This window comes from Pelophylax lessonae, assembly GCF_965119305.1.
Source record: "Pelophylax lessonae genome assembly, chromosome: 1".
Taxonomy (NCBI): domain Eukaryota; kingdom Metazoa; phylum Chordata; class Amphibia; order Anura; family Ranidae; genus Pelophylax; species Pelophylax lessonae.
The window spans coordinates 651,084,257-651,105,836 of record NC_138768.1 but is presented as its reverse complement, the minus strand read 5'-3'; the positions used below and the strand labels follow the sequence as shown (position 1 = coordinate 651,105,836).

The 21,580-nt window shown below is 47.7% G+C and overlaps 1 protein-coding gene across 1 annotated transcript in view; it reads right to left on the bottom strand.

Moving 5' to 3' along the window:
- Positions 1-21,580, bottom strand: part of NAA15 (N-alpha-acetyltransferase 15, NatA auxiliary subunit) — a 137,692-nt gene that overhangs the window by 26,428 nt on the left and 89,684 nt on the right. The window contains exons 16-17 of the mRNA XM_082259847.1: positions 21,351-21,459; positions 6,738-6,836 (exon numbers count right to left, since the gene is read on the bottom strand). Coding sequence (XP_082115973.1) covers positions 6,738-6,836; positions 21,351-21,459 — 208 coding nt within the window. The remainder of the gene's footprint in view (positions 1-6,737; positions 6,837-21,350; positions 21,460-21,580) is intronic.

Genomic DNA, 21,580 nt, shown 5'->3' with positions numbered 1-21,580 from the left:
GACTAGCTTGACCAGGATGGCGTACCAAGCTCGGCGAGGCCAGTCTGGAGCCACAAGGATGACCGGAATCCCTTCCGCCTCGATCCTGCGAAGAAGTTTTTGGCAGCAACTTGAGGGGTAATCCACCTGCCAATTTTCCATTCCTGGAATATGAACAGTGGAGAGCTGGATCAAAGCATATCTGGCCATGGAAGGATGCCTGCCACCTCCAAAGCTGCAAGGACACTTCTGGTGCCCCCTTGGTGATTGACATAAGCCACGGCCGTGGCATTGTCCGATTGAATGCGCACTGGACAGCCCTGAAGGTACTCCGTCCATCGAACTAGGCAAAGCCTAATAGCTCTAAGCTCGAGAACATTGATCGGTAACCTGGATTCTTCCAGGGACCAGACCCCTTGAGCAGAAAGCTTGCCGAGAACACCTTCCCAACCGGACAGACTGGCATCCGTTGTGACAACTGTCTAATATAGGGGAAGGAAGGATTTTCCTTGTTTGAATGTCGAGGACCGAAGCCACCATATCAGGAACCCCCTGGTCACCTGGCTCAGCTGGATCTGGTTGTCAAGGGAATTTGGATCTTTGTTCCATTTGAGGATTTCCTTCTGGAGGATCCTCGTGTGGAATTGAGCAAAAGGAGCCTCCTCGAAGAACGACACCATCAGTCCCACAAGTCTGAAGGGACGACGATTTGCTGGACAGCAATAGCTGAATCGCTTTTGAAGTTTGTCCGGAGGAAGAAACACCCTGACTGAGGACGAATCCAAAGTTAGGCCCAGATAGTCCAGTCCTATGGAAGGAACCAGGGACAACTTCTAAAGGCTCAGAATCCATCCGAACTCCTCCAGAGTTTTCATGGTGATCTCCAAGTTTGTCACCAAAGGGCAACGCCACAAACTGATCCTCTCCCACGGCAAAACAGAGAAACCATTGATGTCCTGCACATATCGGGATGTGAGGGTAGGCATCTTTGATGTCTATGGATGGGAAGACATCCCCCTGGTGTAGGGAAGCCACCACCGCGCGAACGGATTCCATCTTGAATTTTTGAACTCGCATGAAGCAATTCAGTGCCTTTAGGTCCAGAATTGGACGCATCTTGCCCTCCTTTCTGGGGACCGTAAACAGGTTTGAGTAAAAGCCTTGAAAGCATTCCGAATATGGAACAGGAATTATTACTCCTTGTTGTAACAGGTTCTGTACTTCCCCAAAGAGAGCCTGTAAGCGATATGGGGACAGTCGCACATTGGAAGTGAAAAGCCTTACCAGAGGGACAGATCGAAACTCGATCTTACAACCGGAACGTATCACTTCGTGAACCCACAGGTCCGGGAACAGGCAAGATGTCCCCCAACCCCAGATACGGTTGAGGGAGCACCTTCAGTCCAAATGGGGTCTTATCCGCAAATCTGGAAAAACCCAATTTCTGTTTGCCAGACCAGGGTCTCTTGGAGCCACCCAAAGAGGCCTTGAAGGACTTTGATCCCTGATCACTTGTCCCAGAGGGACGAAAAAACATTTAATGTGCCGAAAAGGAGGGACCCCATCTACGATGAGGGTCCTTACCCTTGATAGCCTGTGGGAGAAAGGTACTCTTACCCCCTGTAAGACCTTCAATAATGTCATCAAGGGTAGCCCCAAACAGGCGATTACCTTGAAAAGGTAGATCAGCCAAGGCCTTCTTAGAGGTCTGATCCACAGACCAACATTTTAGCCAACGTATATGCCGGAGGACCACTGCTGAAACCGACAGTCAGGCCAATATTGGAGCCGCATCCAGCGAGGCATCGCAAACAAATTGCAGCCCCTGCACCAACTGGTCCGTCAGACCGCAAAGGCAGAGGGGAGTTGTACCCCCTCCAGGTCACAGCGTAGTAACTTAGCCCATCCAGTCAAGGTTCGTGACACAAGGGCAAAAGTAAACACCAGTCTTAGTGCAGACCCCGCCAGGGAGTACATATTGCAGGCCACAGACTTCGCCTTTCTATCCGCCGGATCCTTAAAGGACGGGGAATCCTCCACTGGGATCATGGTAGCTATATTCAGTCTGGAGACCAGGGGGTCCATCGTAGGTGGCACAGTCCACTTTTTTTTATACGGGACTCCTCAAAGGGGTAGCGTCTAGCAATCCGCTTAGGCACCCCAGGGGGACGTTTTGGGCAGTCCAAATGCCCCCGCCCTCACAGTCGGCCTGACGCCCGGTCCCAGCCCCTGGGAGTAGCTTCAAGTGTCCAATAGCCCCAATCAAAGCACCCTGTAACATGTGATTAGCTGTAGCCGATCCCCCACCAGATAAACAGAAGATGAAAAAGCCTCCGGGTGAAGGAACCACTCCCGGGCGGCCAAGACACACTTGGTACCCCCTTGGTAATCACAATAGGCCACAGCCGTGGCAAAGGCCGATTGAATCCGGACAGGACAATCTTGCAGATGAGTTGCCCAGTGGCTCATGCCAAACCATGTTGCCCTGAGCCTCTGCAATTTCGCAGAAAAGACAGACTGCCAACAGCAACCGGATAGTGCACTGTAACTTGTGCAGCTTGTCCACAGAAACAGGTGAGGGCACCCCATCACGCAGACGAAGATTCATCTGCAGATCCGCCTGGTCCATCTCCAATTTACCTGAGCAGGTCTTCTCGGAACCTCCAGAAAACATGAACTGCAGTACAGTCACTTGCGACCGGATGTACGAACTGGCCGCCTATGAGCAGCAAAAGAAGACCCTTGTCTAACACACGGTGCCTTGCCCTTAGAGGATTGAGGAAGAAGAGTACTCTTACTCCATAGCAAGGCCTTTGATCAACTCATCCAGAAAGGATCCAAACAGCCTCACGCCTGTGAAAGGAAGATCAGTCAAGGCCTTTTTGGAAGCCTGGTCAGCAGACCAGCTCATTAGCCACACCATGTGCCTAATAGCAATCCCCACTGCAGACGCCCTGGCCACTAACAGGGCTACATCCAGGGACTTATCACACATGAACACCAGGGCTTGAGCCAACTGGTCCATCAGTTCCAGAACCGCAGGGGGGAGCCGTTCAGCTTCCAAGTTGCTTTTAAGTAACTTCACCCATTCAGTATCAGCCTGCGCTACCAGAATGTTCACAAAGGTAGACTATAACATGTGACCTGCTACCCTACCACATGTAAATGGTGGGACAAGGATTCTAGCCGTCTATCCACGGGATCCGCAAAAATTGGAGACACTTCCACCGGTACCACAGTCACTTTATTCAACCTGGCCACCGGAAAATCCACTTTTGGTGGTACAGTCCACCTAGTGGACACTGCCTCCGCAAAGGGGTAACGGTGTGCAAAACGCTTAGGCACCACCAACATGTGCCGCCATTGTTCATCCACAATAGTGTGAAAAAATTCGGGATAAAGGAACACCTTGCTCGACTTCTGGGATTTGCGGGAACCAAAAGGCACCTGCGTACCCGGTGCTGTGGGTTTTATTTTTTTAAAGTTTCCCGCACGGAAACGATCAGGGCTTCCATCAATGCGCGTTCCCGCGCGGCGACAGATGAGGACAGGTCCTCTTCACCGTCAGAATGCGAACACACTGACCCCTCAAAGAGGTCTGTGTCTGCGGTGGCCATATCTATCTCAGAGTCCGAGCACCCTGCCGATGGAGGTGAGGGCGGAGGACGTTTGCAGCTGGCAACACCAGAACAGAGAAATTCCACTTTTGACATCAGGCTTTGCAAAAAAAAAAATAAAAAAATGCTATTTCGGGCTGCAACTATGAACCGGAGGGTCCGGCAGCCCTTTCCAGGAGGTCTGCAGGCAAAATTTTATCCAGGGACTCCATTTGCAAATGAATAATTTTTTGTGTATGTCCCTTTAAGACAGCAAAAACACGTGGTCCCACCTCTAATACTGCGGACCCCCAACCCCGATTAGTATATTATATATAATAGCAGAGCAGGGGGAAGAAAAAAAAAACCTACAGGGAGCCCCCAGAAAACTTTACCAGAGCCCAGAGAAAAACGTCCAATCTGATCAGTGTAGAAAACGAAAGTAACACTGAGCTGCACAGGAAGCGGAAGAAGCTCTGCCTCTATCATGAAAAAAAGCCTGATGCATATCTGTCCAGCCCACGGACCTCAAGAAAATGGCCACAATACATTCTCAATGGGGAAAAACATAAAATGGCTGCCCATACAAAACTAATAGGAACACACAAATCATGAACCACAGCAAAAATTGCAGCCCCCACGGTGCTCCATGCGGTCTCTGGGACCCCCAGGGAGGGTCTCAAAATAAGTCCCTAAGCAGGAACTCCCATTTTTCCTCCGTGTTCTTTGTTCGCAGGGTTCTATACAATTTGATATTTTCTAGCAGAGAGCGCAGTTTTGGGAAATTGGCTCTTTTGAAATTCAGTGTCCTTATATTACCCTTGTGTTTCCTATTACTGTAATTAATACTGAAACTAATTGACCTATGGTCACTGTTTCCCAAGTTGCCCCGTATTTCTATATCCGTGAGCAGGTCTGTATTGTTGGTAATCAGTAGGTCAAGTACCGCATTGTTTCTTGTCGGTGCATTCACCATCTGACCCATGAAATTGTCCTGCAAAACATTTAGGAACTGCCAAGCCTTGGCTGAATGCACGGTTCCTTCTGCCCAGTCTATATCTGGATAATTAAAGTCCCCCATTATAATGACATTTCCCACCCTTGCTGCCAATCCTATCTGTAAAAGGAGGTCCGCCTCCCCCTCCTCCCTCAGGTTGGGGGGGCCTATAGCATACGCCCAATATTACCTTCCCCACAGTGCCTTCCATTTGAAGTTCTACCATAGGGATTCTGCCTCATCCATAGCTCCATTATTAATATCATCCCTCATATTTACCTGTACACTGTTCTTAATATACAGACACACCCCTCCCCCTTTTTTATCTTCTCTATCTCTGCGATAAAGGGAATACCCCTGAATGGTCGCCATCCAGTCATGAGAGCTGTCGAACCAAGTCTCAGTTATTCCCACAAAATCCAAGTCCTCCTTAAACATCAGCAGCTCCAGCTCTCCCATCTTGTTGGCCAGGCTTCTGGCATTGGTATACAAACCTCGTAATTTTGGCCGTTTACATATATCCTCATTTGATGTTTTTAGGCTGCTCTTGTGATTTTTTCCCCATACCCACCCTGGGTTTAGGAGCTCCGAACACCCTACCACTATTGTCCCCATTTGTGCCCTCTGAATTTTGCTTTCCATTGGCTAAATCTACATCTGTACCCTCCCCCCCATCACCTAGTTTAAAAGCCCCTTTAACTTTTTGGCCATCCTCTCACCCAGTACGGCTGCACCCTCCCCATTTAGGTGCAATCCGTCCCTACCATAGAGCCAGTGGCTGACTGAGAAGTCGGCCCAGTTCACCAGGAACCCAAAACCCTCCTTACTACACCAGCTCCTCAGCTACTTGTTAACTTCCCTAATCTCCCGCTGCCTCTCTGGTGTGGCTTGAGGTACAGGTAGTATTTGTGAAAATACTACCTTGGAGGTCCTACTCCTCAACTTAGCGCCTAAGTCCCTGAAATCGTTTAGGACTCTCCATCTTCCTCTGCCTATGTCATTGGTACCCACGTTTACCATGACAGCTGGGTCTTCCCCAGCCCCATCCAATCTGTCCACCCGATCCGCGATGTGCCGAACCCGAGCGCCCGGTAAACATGTGAATGAGCCCTTTATATTTGTTTTAATTTTCTTTACAATTTTTATTTTTTTTTACAAATTATTTTTTATAATGCTGCTGGTTAAAAGGGGACTTTGGTGTACTATCAGGAATAAATAGACCCCTGATGTATCACATTTGCTTCTCTGCAGCTGCACTGAATGAACAGCAAGCACTCTGTAAAGAGGCTTCCTTTTCATTCGCAACCTGAAGACATAGTAAACAATATACTATGCTTCAGAATAAACACCAGAGTGATCTGTACCAAATCACTATGTTCCTTCAGGAGAGGAAGGGGTCAATAAACATCACATTTTCCAGCTACTAACCCCCGTCCCCCCAGTTTCGCTGCAGGGTGGTGAGACTAAAGAAAATCCAGGAGCAAGAGGGAAAACTGAGGACACAGTAAAAAAGAGTGAACATTATGGGTGGTGGAGCTGTGGTACCAGCAGGAGGGAGATAGGGTGTCACAGTTTAAGAAATAGTTGTGATCAGCTGGAAGTGATTCTGTGCAGCCATGTGTCATACGTTGGTAACAGCCAATTTTCCATTTGCATCTATGCATTCTGGTAAAAACGCAGGAAAAGCAAGTGTTGAGGTTGTGGCGTCAATTGTTAACAGCACCCCAAACGTGTTTTGTCATACTGCAGAATGTTCGGTCAAAAAAAGTGGGCGAAGCTCAGCATCAGAAAAGGTCCTTGAGCTTCTTTTGGTGCATTTGTCGAGCCAAAAGAAGCTCAAACTAATGGGCTGCCCTATGCTGCCACAAAAAAAAAAAATGCAACAATGTGATATGAAAGGGGCTGATCTGAAAGGGGTTGAATATCTATCATGCCTATAAGGAGACACAAAAAAGAATTTAGAGTAAGACCTGTAAAAGCTGGCCAATACAAAGCACTGATATTCTACCTACAGTACAAAGCACTGTAGGTAGAATATCTGAAAACCTGATTCTCCCTGAATAGAGAAATGTGCAATGAATGATAAAAAAAAAATCTTGATATTCTTTGCAAAAATTCTACCTTCGTTTGCACTAGTTTACTATAAATAGGGTCACAAGACTTACCTGCACAAAAAAAACGGACCAAACACCGGTGGAGCCAAGGATGGTTAGGATCAATGGTAAATGCCCTCTTCACAGATTGCAACATCAAAAGGAATTTTTCTATGAAAACAGTAGTACATATTTTAGGACAGACACTTTGGCAAAATTAAAGTTAGTCAAAATATAGAAATCAACTGTATAATAATTTTTACATTATATTTTTAGATTTGGATTTCTAGCCCAATCCTATTAACCGGAACAATCTTGAACAATCAGTAGTTTGTAATCTAACTTTGTTATGATACTCACACATTTACCTCTTTGGATTTCAGTGACATGTATTAACCACATTAAAACCACCCGCCGCACATTTACTGCGGCAGGCTGCTGCTTCTGCGCGAACCGACGTAGCCCTCGCACGTGTGGTGCTGGGGGGGCGAGCTAGATCGAACTAGGCAGTGGGGATGCTGATGCACGGGGCCGGTGGCTGCGATTGATGCTGGGCACCCACCATCATTCCCGGCTGAGAGAGGACGACGGTCAGCTGTTGTAAGCACAGCTGACCGTTCTCTCTGAAATGATCACAGAGCACCTGTGATACTTCTATATTGGATCACAGGTCCCTGTGGTCATTTCACAAGCCCATCCCCCATACAGTTAGAAAACACTCACCTAGGCTCACACTTAACCCTTTGCCTAACCCCTACGTTAACCCCTTCCCTGCCAATGTCATTATTACAGTAACAGTGGATATTTTGTTAGCACTGATTACTGCAGTAATATCACTGGTCCCCCCAAAAGTGTCAGTCAGGGGTCCAACCTGTCCGCCGCAATGTCACAGTCTCGCTAAAAATCGCAGATTGCCGCCATTACTAGAAAATAAAAATGACAAAAAACTTTCCCCTAGTTTGTAGACACAATAACTTTTACGCAAACCAATCAAAACACACTTATTGCGATTTTTTTTTTTACCATAAATATGTAGCAGAATACAAATTGGCCCAAAAGGATGAAAAATTTTGATTTTTAACCACTTAAGGATGGATGGCTGCTCAAAGACCAGGCCCTATTTTGCGATTCGGCACTGCGTGACTTTAACGGACAATTGCGCGGTCGTGCGACGATGTACCAAATTGAAATGGACGTCCTTTTTTTTCCCCACAAACTGCTTTCTTTTGGTGGTATTTGATCACCTGTGCAATTTTTTTTTTTTGCACTATAAACAAAAAAAGAACGACAATTTTGAAAAAAATTATATTTTTCATTTTTTTTATATGAAATTCTCAAAAAAAAAAAAAATGTAAAAATCAAAATTTAACATTTTAGGCCTATTTGTTTTCTGCTACATATTTTTGGTAAAAAAAAAAAAAAAAATTGCAATAAGTGTATTTTGATTGGTTTGCGCAAAAGTTATTGTGTTTACTAACTACCGGAAAGATTTGTCATTTTTATTGCTTTTTTTTTTTTTTTTTTAACTAGTGGTTTCGATCTGCTATTTCTTTTTTTGCGGGACTGCGACATTGCGGCGGACAGAGTGGTACTGGCTGGAGGATATAGGCCAGAGGGACAGCCCCCTGTGGGTGTGTCTATATGTTAATGTTTGTTGTAGAAACAAAATTACTGCCTAGCTTGCTCCTGCAGAGAAGGCCAATACCAATCGTGAAGACTGTATGAATGGGCAGCGACTGTCAGAGGACTCAAGAGAAAATTCATCTGACAGTCGCAGCCCGTTCAGTATTCCTTCACCATTGGAAAATGCACCCTCTGCAGGAGCAGGCTAGGTAGTGAAAAGGTAAACAAGCAAAGCTTTACAACAAGACACACCTCTTGGGGGCTGTCCCTCAGACATTACCCATCAGCCACTTGGTGCTGCTCTCCAGTTTCATAGCAAGCAGTACAGGAAGACAATCAACCCCACAAAAATAGAGGGGTGGGAGCTGCAACTGTCAGAGGAGTTACAAATTTTACAAAAATTCTATTTTCTCTTAAGTCCTCTGACAGTCGCAGCCTGTTCAGTATTTCTTCACCATTGGGATGTCCCAAAGCAATGCAGGTGTGAGGGGTGGGAAGACGCAACGAAAGAAAAGGCAACGTGTCGACAAGGCCAGAGAAAAAACTGAGCCAACAGGGCAAAAGAAGCTCAACAGGAGCCAACCCCAGAACACAGTCACCCCAAGAAGAGATAGACCACCACATCTCTTCAAACAACCGCCGCGCTCAAAACTTTGCGGCCAAAGGAAGCATCAGAGGATGCCATTACATCAAGTTTATAGAATTTTGTGAAAAGTGTGCACAGACGAGCATGATGGCAAAAAGCCCAAGAGGCACTGACGGCTCTAGTAGAGTGTGCCCTCACAGGGAAAGGAGGTACCTGACCCTTTAGTGAATAGGCCTGAACATAGTCTGTCTGATCCATTAGGAAATGGTTGCAGCGGACGCAGCCCTCGGGAAGGACAAACAGGGAATCAGACTTCCTAAAGGACTCTGTGGAAGACAGGTAAACCCTGATCGCCTGGACCACATCCAACGAATGCAAGGTAAATTCCTTGGGATGCTTGTGCTTCACACAAAGCGAAGGCAAAACAATATCTTCATTGGAAAGCAGATACCACCTTAGGTAGAAAAGATTGATTGGGTCACAGGACCACTTTATCCCCATGAACCACCAGATGAGGTGAACGGCAAGACAATTTCGCTAATTCAGACTCTCTGCGAGCAGAGGTGATAGCCACCAGAAAAACAACTTTCTGGGATAACCCAGGCAGAACTATTTCTCTGATGTTCACAAAGGGAGGCCATTGTAAAATGGATAAAAACCAAATTCAGGTCCCACGGAGGCAAAGGAGCCTTCCACGGGGGAGCCAGATAACGCACCCCTTGAATAAAGGTGCGAATCAAGAGATTAGTTGCCAAGGGCCGCTGGGAGAAAAATGGCCGACAACTGACCTTTGATCGTGCCCAGCGCCAAGTGCTGATCCATACCTTCCTGCAGGAAGGCCAAAAATCCTCGCCACCGAAAAAGGAGCGAGGATGAAACCCTTGCTATTCACACCAGGCATAATTCGCCTTCCAGGTAATCTGGTAAATCTTCCTGGAGGTAGTCTTCTGAGCCTTTAGAAAGGTAGGAATTGCAGCATCCGAGAGACCCTTGTTTCTCAACACTTGGCTATTAACAGCCATGCCGTTAAAGCCAGAGACTGTAAAGCAGGATGAAAGATCGGCCCCTGAGACAGAAGATCTTCTCCCAGCAGAAGCAGCCAGGGAGGCTCGACGACCATCTGCACGGGGTCCGCGTACCAGAACCATCTGGAGCCACCAGAATCACTGGCACCAGTTCCGATGCCAACCTGCGGCGTAACCTGGACAATAGTTAAATCGGAGGAAAGGCATACGAACCTTCCCACCTTTTTTTGGAGCCGAGACGCAAACAAATCCACGTACGGGGTCCCCCACCGGGCACAAAGGAGATGAAACACCTCCGGATGCAGGGACCATTCTCCCTGATCCCAGGATTGACGACTCAGATAGTCCACCTGCCCGTTTTCCACTCCCGGAATGTGAACAGCTGAAAGCGATGGAAAATACGCCTCGGCCCAAGACAGGATCCCGACCACCTGCGTGGCTGCCCGGGCACTCTAGGTGCCCCCTTGGTGATTAATGTAAGCCACCGCCGTGGCTCTGTCTGTTTGAACACGAACCAGGCGACCGTGCAGCCGAGTCAACCAATGGAACAAGCAAAGCTTGATTGCCCGGCGTTCCAAGACATTGATCGGCAGGGAAGATTCTCCCGCCGACCACGTCTCCTGGGCACAGTGTCCAGTACACCTCCCCATCCTAAAAAGCTGGTATCTGTGGTGATCATCGTCCACATCAGAGGCAGGAAGGACTTGCCCTGGGACAGGGTGGGTGACAGGAGCCCCCACGAAAGGTCTGTCCTCATGAGACGGCTCAAACAGATCCTCCTATCTAAGAACTGAGGATCCTTGTCCCACCTGGCAAGAATCTCCGCTTGAAGAGTTCTCGTGTGAAACTGAGCAAACGGGATGGCTTTGAATGCCGAAACCATCAGACCCAGGGACCGCATGCATGCCCATAGAGAGGAGAGATCGTTGTCCCTGAGAGACCCGATATCGCTCTGCAAGGTTGGAAGTTTTTCCTCCGGAAGAAAAAAACTCTCGCTTGGGCGGAATCCAGGACCATCCCCAATAAGTGAGGCGAACCGACGGCGTCAGTGCCGACTAAGTCGATGGTCCATCCGAAAACTTCTGGAGCGTCTGAACCGTCACAGACAGATCATTCAATAGAATGGCATCTGAGCTCACCCTCAACAGGAGGTAGTACAGATAACAGAGGACCGCAATCCCCCTCTTGCGCAGCAAGGCCAGCCCCGGGGCTAAATCCTTGGTAAATACCATGGGAGCCTAGGCCAGACCAAAGGGTAATGCCCCAAATTGAAAATGGTCCTCTGTCACCGCAAAGCAGAGACACCGCTGATGACCTTTGTGGATAGGGATGTGCAGATAAGCATCCTTTAAATCGACGGAGGCCAGAAAATCTCCCTGAAATAAAGACGCCACCACCCACTGGATGGATCCCATCCGGGGACTTCCACACCCGCACAAAGCGGTTCAGAGACTTGAGGTCCAGAATCGCACTTTGCCCTCTTTTCTGGGCACCGTGAACAGGTTGGAATAGAACCTGTCCCGCTGGGACAGGTACAAAGACTCCTTGGGCAAGATGATCTTGCACAGCCCCCTTTAGATCCCTCAAACGATCGGGAGACAGACGGAGAAGGAAAGACTTTTAGTTTTGGTGTGCACAATTATGTGACTGTGCAGAACAGTGTTTCAGTGCTCTACTACATATAAAGTGCTGGTGCTCCCCTTTGGTGTTCCTACTCCTTATACACAGATGCTATTGCAGTCCTGGTAGTCCAACGCTGCTCTTCTGTCCCACTGCAGGGGGCTGCTGGAATGCTTTTGGTTATTCAATATACTGGCCGTAGTTCCCCTCAGTAAAACAAGAAAATAGTGCTCGCCATAGGGAAGTACGATTAAAGGATTTATTTAATCATAAAACACATGCATTGCACTTACAGAGTATGTCTGGCGCTTTCTGCTCCTGCAGCGTGCGTTCCACCGACCGGAAATTACATCACAGGAAATGTCGTACTAGCTATTGAGAACGCCCAGTGGGAGGGCGAAACGCCGCAACTAGCAAGGGAGAGCGTACAACATTTCCTGTGACGTAATTTCCGGTCGGTGGAACGCACGCTGCAGGAGCAGCAACCACCGGACCGCAAAGCGCCAGACATAGTCTGTTTGCAAATGCAATGCATATGTTTCATGATTAAATAAATCCTTTAAACGTACTTCACTATGGCGAGCACTATTTTCTTGTATTACTGAGGGGAAATACGGCCAGTATATAGAATAACCAAAAGCATTCCAGCAGCCCCCTGCAGTGGGACAGAAGAGCAGCGTTGGACTACCAGGACTGCAATAGCATCTGTGTATAAGGCTGTTCATACACAGGGTTCCGGTGAGTAGGAACACCAAAAGGGGAGCACCAGCACTTTATATGTAGTAGAGCACTGCAACACTCTTCTGCACAGTCACTTTATAAATTGTGCACACCAAAACTAAAAAAGTTTTTTTTATATGGACTTATGCACTAATGGACTTTGATTTATGTTTCATGCATATTTTAACACGGTTTGCACTGAGCACTTTATGTAAGCAGTTTTCACATGTAAAATAAAGTATTTATTTATTTTTATATTTATTATTGAAATAATTTTTTTGCACTTGGAGCAGCGCTGACTTACACACTTCCACATTTAAAGGCACACACACCTTATTAGTCAGCAGCAGCCACCTTTATACCCATACACCCATAAGCACTAGGACCTTTTTCATTTATTTCGGAGATGGAAAGAACCTGTCTGCGGGGCGAGATCGAAACGCGATCTCGTACCCTGAGCGAATCAGTTTGTGAACCCACCTGTCCCGAATTTGGCTCCTGAAAGTAACGCAGACGTCCCCCCACCCCTGAAACAGGTGAAGGCATTCCCTTCAGGCGGCGGACGACTGGGCCGCCACACCAGACTGACCAGCCCTGGGTTTCCTGGACCATCCACGATGAGCCTTGAAGGAAGGACCCCCCCTAGTGCGGGGTGAATTCCCCATAGAGGTTTGGGGTAAAAAGGTGCTCTTACCTCCCTCCCGTAAGACCGTTGATCAACTCATCCGAGGTATCACCAAAAAGTTTATCTCTCATAGGAGACAAGTGACATCAGACAGTCTTTTTGGGAAGCCTGGTCAGCCGACCAGCTCTTTAGCCAAATGATGTGGGGGATTGCGACCCCAACCGTGTGACCAAAGGAGCATCGTCCAGGGCCGCGTCACATAGGTACGTCATGGCCTGGGCCATTTGATCCACCAGGTCAAGGACAGTCGGAGGGACTGATTCTGCCACTAAGGTGCGCCTAAGCACCTTGAACCATTCAGTGACCGTATGTAAAAATCACAGAAGCGAACACAGGTTTGAGCAGAGAGCCCGCCACCAAATACTAGTGGCAGGAAAGCGTTTTCACGCGCCTATCTGCCGGGTCACTGAACACAGGGGAGTCCTCCCCAGACATCAACGTGGATTTATCCAACCAGGAAACAGTGTGGTCCACCGTAGGTGACGCCGTCCAACGAGTGTTGACCGGGTCCGCAAAGGGGTAGCGGTGTTGAAACTGCTTAGGCACCACCAGCATATGCTTGATGCCACGCCACTGTTCGGTCACGGTTTTGTGAAACTCCTCGGGACAGTGGAAAACCTGACCCGACTTCTGGGCTTTTCGGGACCCGAAGGAAACCCGTTTACCTGACTGGGTGGGCTCATCATCAATATTTAAAGTCTCCCTGACAGACTGAAAAAGTGCTACTCCCATAGCGTGTTCCTGCGCCGCAGCGGAAGACTCCTCCTCTCCTTCCGAGTGCGAGGACTGGGACCCCTCAGGGGGGCATTGTTCGTGGCAACCAAAGCAGGCTCTGAGTCAGAAGACTGGGAGGGCATCACCGTTTTTGAACAGTACGTTCAGACTTCAGCAGATCAACCTCTGACGCCAAAGTCGCAATTGCAGCAGAGAAGGAGGCCATGGACGTTGTTTCAGGAGTTCCCAAAGCAACAACCAGGACTGTGGGGAATTTGCTAACCAGAGACTCAATTTGTGAAATAAAATTATTATTTTTTTGGACACTGGCCCTTTAAAATCGGCGATTTCTGCGGTCCTCCCCGCAAATATGCATCGTCGCCGGAGTCCCCTTTTAAATGATGCAGAAAACAAACAGCACAGTTTTTAGGGTGAAATGCCTGAAAAAGCAGAAGAAAACAGCCCCACAGTGTCACAGTGTAAAGTACCAGACTCACTCACGAGCTGCTGCAGTAGGAAGGAAGCCAAAAGGAAGTGACCTCAATCACTAGAGGCCGATGTAGCGCCCTGAGCCACAGTAATATGGATGCCTATTACATTTAACCACTTGCCGACCGCCGCAAGTACATATACTGCGGCGGTCAGCCCCTCACAGGCAGAGTGACGTATCGGTACGTCACTAGCCTGTGAGGCTCTGGGGAGCGACCGCACGCCGCCAGCGGCGCGCTCCCGCTACCGCGCGGTCACGGACCCCCCCGGTCACTCAGCGATCGTCGGGGGAGAGGGAGAAAGGCAGGCGGCTAGTGTAAACAAGCCGTCTGTCAATCTCCCCTATGTAGAAACAATGATCATACGGTTCTACTATGTAGGACCGTTCATCATTGTTCCTACAGCTCAAGCCACAGCCAATCACAGTTAGAATCACGCCCCTAGGGACACACACAGCCCCTCCCTCTCAAATAAAGTTAATCCCTTCACTGCCAGTGTAATTTTACAGTAACAGTGCATGTATAGCACTTATTACTGTAGAAATGTCACTGGTAACCCCAAAAGTGTCAAAAATGTCAGTCAAGGGTCCAATCTGTCCGCCTCAATGTCGCAGTACTGCAAAAAAAGAATCGCAGATCGCCGCCATTACGCGTTAAAAAAAAAAAACACCAAAAAACGACAAAAATCTTTCCCTTTGTTAGTAAACACGATAACTTTTGCGCAAACCAATCAAAATACGCTTTTTGCGATTTTTTTTACCAAACATATGTAAAACAAATTGGCCGAAAATGTTAAATTTTGATTTTTACATTTTTTTTGGGGAATTTCATATAAAAAAAATGTGAAAAATATTGTTATTTTTGCAAAATTGACGCTCTTTTTTTGTTTATAGCACATGATCAAAAAATCCCACAGGTGATCAAATACCACCAAAAGAAAGCTCTGTTTGTGGGAAAAAAAGGACGTCAAATTCGTTTAGGTACAGCGTCGCACGACCGCGCAATTGTCCGTTAAAATCACGCAGTGCCGAATTGCAAAATACCCCCTGGTCTTTCAGCAGCCAAATCCTCCGGGGCTTAATTGGTTAATGCACTCGCAAAATGGCCGCTTCCCTTACTAGGCGGCCGCCCATAGTCAAGATGGCGCCCAATGCCTAGAAAATGGCTGTTGCCCACACAGGGTAGCCAGATAGGCTGCCCTCACCCAAAATGGCGGCCAAACGGCGCCAAAGTCAGGAAAAAAAACCCAGGAGCTGGCCACCGCGGGAATCCCTCAGAGACCCCCCAGAACAAGTAATAACCCCCCACACCCGCCACCAGGCAATGTTCACCGCAGAGCGCCCCCAAAGGGTGGGAGGGAGGTAGGGGGTCGCCCATATCGGACACTACAGAGACCGCAATTTCTGCCTTCCCCAAGGAGTGGGCCCACATGACTCCCCCACAGGCAACTGTCCCAGGGACACGGGGGTAGCATCACTCACCATACCGTGGGCTCCGCTCCGACATGGAACACCTCCCACCCTGAGTGGGGGTGCTGTCAGCCAGGAAGGGATGCTGCAACACAGGGCGTTCGAGTTCAGACCTCCCGGCGAAGAGAAGCGCTCCGCAGGCTGGTCCCTATCCACAGGGGCACAGTCGTGGCGAGGCCTGGGCGTACCAATAACCAGTGCACACTCGTTGGCAGGCTGGGACACCATAAGGATCTAGATTATCCAGTGTGAGGCCCAGCTCTGCTGTCGCTTGTAGTCCTCCAGAAGGATCCCCCTGACTAACTAGCGATAGTGAGTGAGAAAATAAAATAAAAACATCTTTAAAGAAAAAAAAAAAAAACTGAAACAAGGCGTCTCAGCAGGGTACCCTAGTCCTACTCCTGAGCTAGGCAGCAAGAAACTGGAGAGCAGCACCAACTGGCTGATGGGTAATGTCTGAGGGACAGCCCCCAAGAGGTGTGTCTTGTTGTAAAGCTTTGCTTGTTAACCTTTTCACTACCTAGCCTGCTCCTGCAAAGAGGGCGCATTACCCAATGGTGAAGAAAAACATGAGCAGGCTGCGACTGTCAGACGACTTAAGAGAAAGAGAAATATTGATTTTTTTTTTTTTCTGAAATGTCGCTCCAAGTTTATAACGCAAAAAAAAAAAAAAAAAAAAAAGCACAGGAGATTAAATACCACCAAAACAAAGCTATATTTGTTGGAAAAAAGGACAATTTTATTTTGGTACATCGTCGCACGACCGCAGTTTTCCGTTAAAGTAACGCAGAGCCGAATCGCAATAAATGGGGGCAAAACCTTTCCGGTCCAGAAGTGGTTAAAGCGAATCTAAAAGGGGAAAAAAAAAAACCCCCACACCAAACATGTTATATTTACCTGCTATGTGCAATGGTTTTGTACAGAGCAGCCCCAATCCTCCTCTTCAGGGGTCCCTCGCCGGCGGTCCTGGCTTCTCTTCCTTGCCGAGTGTCCCCAATAGCAAACTATTGTTATGGGGCACTCGAGCAGGCTTGCTCCCGAGCCGCGCGCTGAGTGTCCATTCACACGAAGCATGACTCAACCCCACCCTCTCCTCATTGACTGTGACTGACAGCTGTGTGAGCCCATAAGGGAGAGCCCCTGCTCTCGTGCACATCGCTGGATTGAGATGGAGCCCAGATAAGTATAAAGGGAGGTGAACTGAGGGATAAGCTGCACCCAGAAGGTTTTTTACCTTAATGCATAATGCATTAAGGTAACAAACCTTGAGCCTTTAGAACCACTTTAATTATGCACTGTACGTAGGCACTGCTGTGTCCCAGAATTCACTGAGCCTGCCTTCTGAACTACAGAGGTGCCAAGAGGAGATTCAGGAGACAGTCAGTAAAGAAATCTCTGCTTGCAGGTAGAAAGATAACATGGAATATGTAGACCTTAGAAACTAATAGTAAAAAGCAGAGGAGAGGCTGCAAAGGATGCAGGGAATCAAGAAAGTTGACGGCCAGCAGACAGGCAGCACTCTCAACATGAAGACATTTAGGCTTATATTGGAAATTAAAAAAATAGTACTTCTTGTATTGCTATTACAATGCTTATGTTTTAAAATTAAAGTGGTTGTAGACACAGAACTCCTTTTTAACTTTTGTTTTTCGGAGGTTCCTGAAGTCTGGATGTCCAGACCAATTTTAGCAGTGCTAGAATGTTTTGGTTAACTTGACTACAACAGACTAATTTGCTAACCATAAAAACCGTATTTTTGTCTTAGCGTGAAATTCTTTTCTCTGATGTTCATTGACGGACACAGCTTCATATCTTCATTGACCGATGGGTTATGCTGCTCTCCTTAGGAGTAAGACACTAGGCGGAAAAGGGTTAAAAAAGCCTGACTACGCCTATAGGGCAGTCCCAGAGGGTACACTCCGACTTCTTGCTATAGACTCTCAGTTTTTTCTGCCTAGTCAGGAGTAAGGATCTGGCTCCTTGCTGGGATTTATTTGTCTTGAACAAAAGAGGTCCATGAGTCCGGAAAGAAGCAAAGACGTTCCCCCGCCCCATGTATGGTACGGGAGGATTTAAAACCCTTGTCTTTCGACCCTGCGGATGAAAGGGCTGCTTGTGGGCCAAGAAGACAGGACCATGTTTGCGGCGAGGTGCTCTGCTCTTTGTAACCTACAGGAGCAGAGTGCTCTTGCCTCCCGTGAGACCTTTCATGCTCTATTCCATGGAAGCTCTGAACAAGCAGTCCCCAACGAAGGGACGATACATCAGCACGTTTTTGGAGGCCTGCTCCGTAGACCAGCATTTCAACCAGATCACGCAGCGCAGAGTCACCGCTGTCATTGACACCCTGCAGGCTAAAGGGGCCGCATCCAGGGAGGCATCACAAATATACTGTAAACTATCAAACATATACTGTAGCCCCTGTATCAACTGGTCCGCCAGCTCAGGAGGATGCGGACCTCCTTCCAATTCCTGACGAAAAAGCTTTGCCCATTCCGTTAAGGTCTGGGAGACCAAGGTTATGGCAAACTTTAGCCTCAAGATTGAACCTGCCACGGTAAAAAGATAGTGGACCAGAGATTCAGCCTTCCTATCTACAGGGTCTTTAAAGGAAGGCGTGTCCTCCACTGGTAGCAATGTGACTTTATCTATCCTAGAAACATGAGAAGCCACCATCGGTGGAACTGTCAGTTTAAGAGGGACTCCTCAAATGGATACCTCCTAGCGAAACGCTTCGATATCCCAACCACGTGTTTTGGGGAACCCCACCGACTAGCGACAATCTTGCATAAATAGGCAGGAAAGGGGAACAACTTCGTCACTGTTGAGTGCCTCCAGAAGCACCTTTTCTTGCGCAGATATAGTGGAACAGGAATCCTCCTCACTGTCAAAGCACTCAAAGTGCGTGGATGCAGACCCCGTGGGGTGACTAGCAGCCAAATCAGCCTCGGAGTCTGAGGAAGCTGGTGCACTTTTGTGTGAAAAAACCCCCACCGCTGCACCGATTGCACTACAGGTCTCAGCAGCACTGTTATAGCAGAAAAAGGTAGATATACCGCCCCAGGAACTGACCACCAACCGACTTAGGGGAAGATAGAAGCGCCAACCGCCTGCTGCACGCCGATCCAAAACGAAGAGGAAATGGCTGAGCTGTCACTAGATGCCCACCCCGCCGAGCACTGTTCTAGCTTCAAGAAAATGGCTGCCACATGTACAGTATAGGAACCACCAAAAAAATTGCCGCCCTATCCATGTACGCGGCCTCTGGAAAATGACGGTGCCACACAGCGAGGCGCGCGATTTCCAGGACCCACAGGGACCCCTGAGGTACTATAACCAGCAAGAGCCCCCCCACAGAACAAATACCACACAAAAAGGCAAGTGGAGCCGCCGTCCACACGCTCCCTCCCCCTTCCAGCCACAGCTCACCCATCACAGAGAAAAATTGTGCGGGGGGGGCGGGGTGCTAGTGCAGGGGGAACCCCACTAGTGAGGGGGGGTGCATCTGGGTAGGAAGGATCTATGGGGTGGGGGGGGGGGGCCCTACCGACCTGGGAAGGGGCCCGCGTCCACCCAACACCCCAAATTTTCCAAAGGGAGAGGGGGGACACTAATCACCACACCTATGGAACTGGGCAGGCACAACTCCAGGCAGATCACCTCCCCATCTTAAGTTAGGCTGCAACTAAGGCTGCGACCAGGTCGTGTGCGTCCTCGTGAGGCGTTTCACTCGCAGAACAGCCCCCCGTTCTGTGGGGCTATGCTGCGGCCGACCTAGCGCGGAGCTGCGGTTTGCACGCGCTCGCTGGACATACAGTAAGGATCTAGGATATCCAGTGTGTCACCCAGTCCGGCAGTTGATTGTAGTTCTCACAGGAACAGACATAATTGTAGAAGAGACAACAAAAGAAAAAAGTACAGTTTAAAAAAGGAAAAAAGGCCAGGACCATAGATCCTAGCAAGGAGCTAGGTCCTTACTCCTGAATAGGCAGAAAAAAAAAAACTGAGATCCTATAGCAAGAAGTGGGAGTATACCCCCTGGAACTGCCCTATAGGTGTAGTCAAGCTTTTTTTTTTTTTTAACTCTTTTCCACCTAGTGTCCTACTCCTAAGGAGAGCAGCAGAATCGGTCAATGAAGATTTGAAGCTGTGTCCATCAATGAACGAAATAATTTTTTTTTTTTTTTAAATGAAATGGAGATTTCAATTGTTACACTAAAAAAGCCCCGCTCTACTTTTTGTTATAAGCTGACAAATGCACACAAATATATTCATACGGAATATGATTCTGGGTAATGACAATTGCAGCAGGAGCAGGAGCTTCCAGCCTCCATGTGATCACCATGCCAAAGCCGATTTTGTTAGAACACTTGTCTTATAGAGAGGACTTGAATTTTTGCTACAACCTTATGTTTAAAATGATTGAAAAGGTATATTTTTTTCCTAAAATAAAAAAGAAGGTATATGTATCTGCTCTGTGCAATGGTATTGCACAGAGTGGCCCCTTTCCTCTTCTGGGGTCTCCCATTGGCGTTCTCAGCTTCTCCTCCCAAGTGCCACCATAGTAAGCAGATTGTTTTGGGGGCACTTTATGTGGGCTTGACCCCAAGTCAGGCTGTGTGCATCTACAGACTCACACAGCGTGGTTCAGCCCCTTCCTTAACACAGGAATTGATTAAAAGCAGCAGGAGCCAGTGGCTAACGCCTCCAAAGAGAGAAATGCTGAGAGAAGCACTGCTGCTCTTAGCCACAGTGCTGGACCGAGATAGGACTCAAGTATTTAGAGGGGCTGGGGAGCTGATCACAAAAGGTTTTATTTACCCTAATGCAGAGAATGCGCTAAGGTTAAAAAAAAAAAAAATTCCTTTACAACTACTTTAAAAAGGGTTGTAAAGGCAGAAGGCTTTATATCTTAATACATTCTATGCATTAAGATAAAAAAAAGCCTTCTGTGTGCAGCAGCTCTCCTCAGCCTCCCTAATACTTACCTGAGCCCCATCTCTATCCAGCGATTCATACGAGTGCCATGGACGCTCCCTCCTGACTGGCTGAGATACAATAGTGGTGCCGTTGGCTCCCACTGCTGCCAATCAGGAGTAAGGGGGCAGGGCTGAACCACAGCTCCGTATCTGAATGGATACACAGAGCTGCAACTCGGCTCCGGTGCCACCAAAGCAAGCTGCTTACTGTGGAGGCACTCATCAGTAGGGAGGGGCCAGAAGCACAGAAGAGGGACCAGAGAAGGAGGAGCATCCGGGTTGCTCTCTGCAAAACCCCTACACAGAGAAGGTATCAGGTTTGTGTTTTTAATAGAAAAAAAAAATTAGACTTTACAATCACTTGAAGCTGCAAGAACTACAGTAAGGTAGTTGTGTTATTCCTAATGTGGTTGGAATGTTTTAGAAAAGTGTTTAGCAACTAGGGTGCTGCAACACCCTGGACTGTTATCTGGCCTCCCCTGGGGTGTTGCAAGCACAGGAAAGTGGTTTCAGCAGCCATCCATTGGTCAACACCCGCTGATCAGTTTTTGCCGTGACTAATCACAGCAGAAGTTGTGCATCACGTACCCTGAAAAGCAGAATATATATATATATATATATATATATATATATATATATATATGTAATTCTGCACAGAACAGCCTTTACGGCCAGGAAATGTGCTATAGGTCAGTCGGCAAGTGGATATAGTAAGTCCAAATATTTTTGCACTCAAAAGTACATATTTCAGCATACAGAACATAGGTTTTTCTTACCTTTCCTGAAATAGATTTCGAATGCATATAGATGTATTTCTATTTTGTTCTTAACCAGATTCTTTAGTGGTGTTAAAAATTTAATAGCTTCTTCTAATGGATTTTCCACCTGTATAAAAGAAAAAAAAAAGAAAAGAAAAAAAAAAACAATGCAGTTAAAAGAAAACACTGGCGCCAAAGCCAAGAGCAATGGCTACTGTTCTAGACAAGACAAATACATAATATGATGC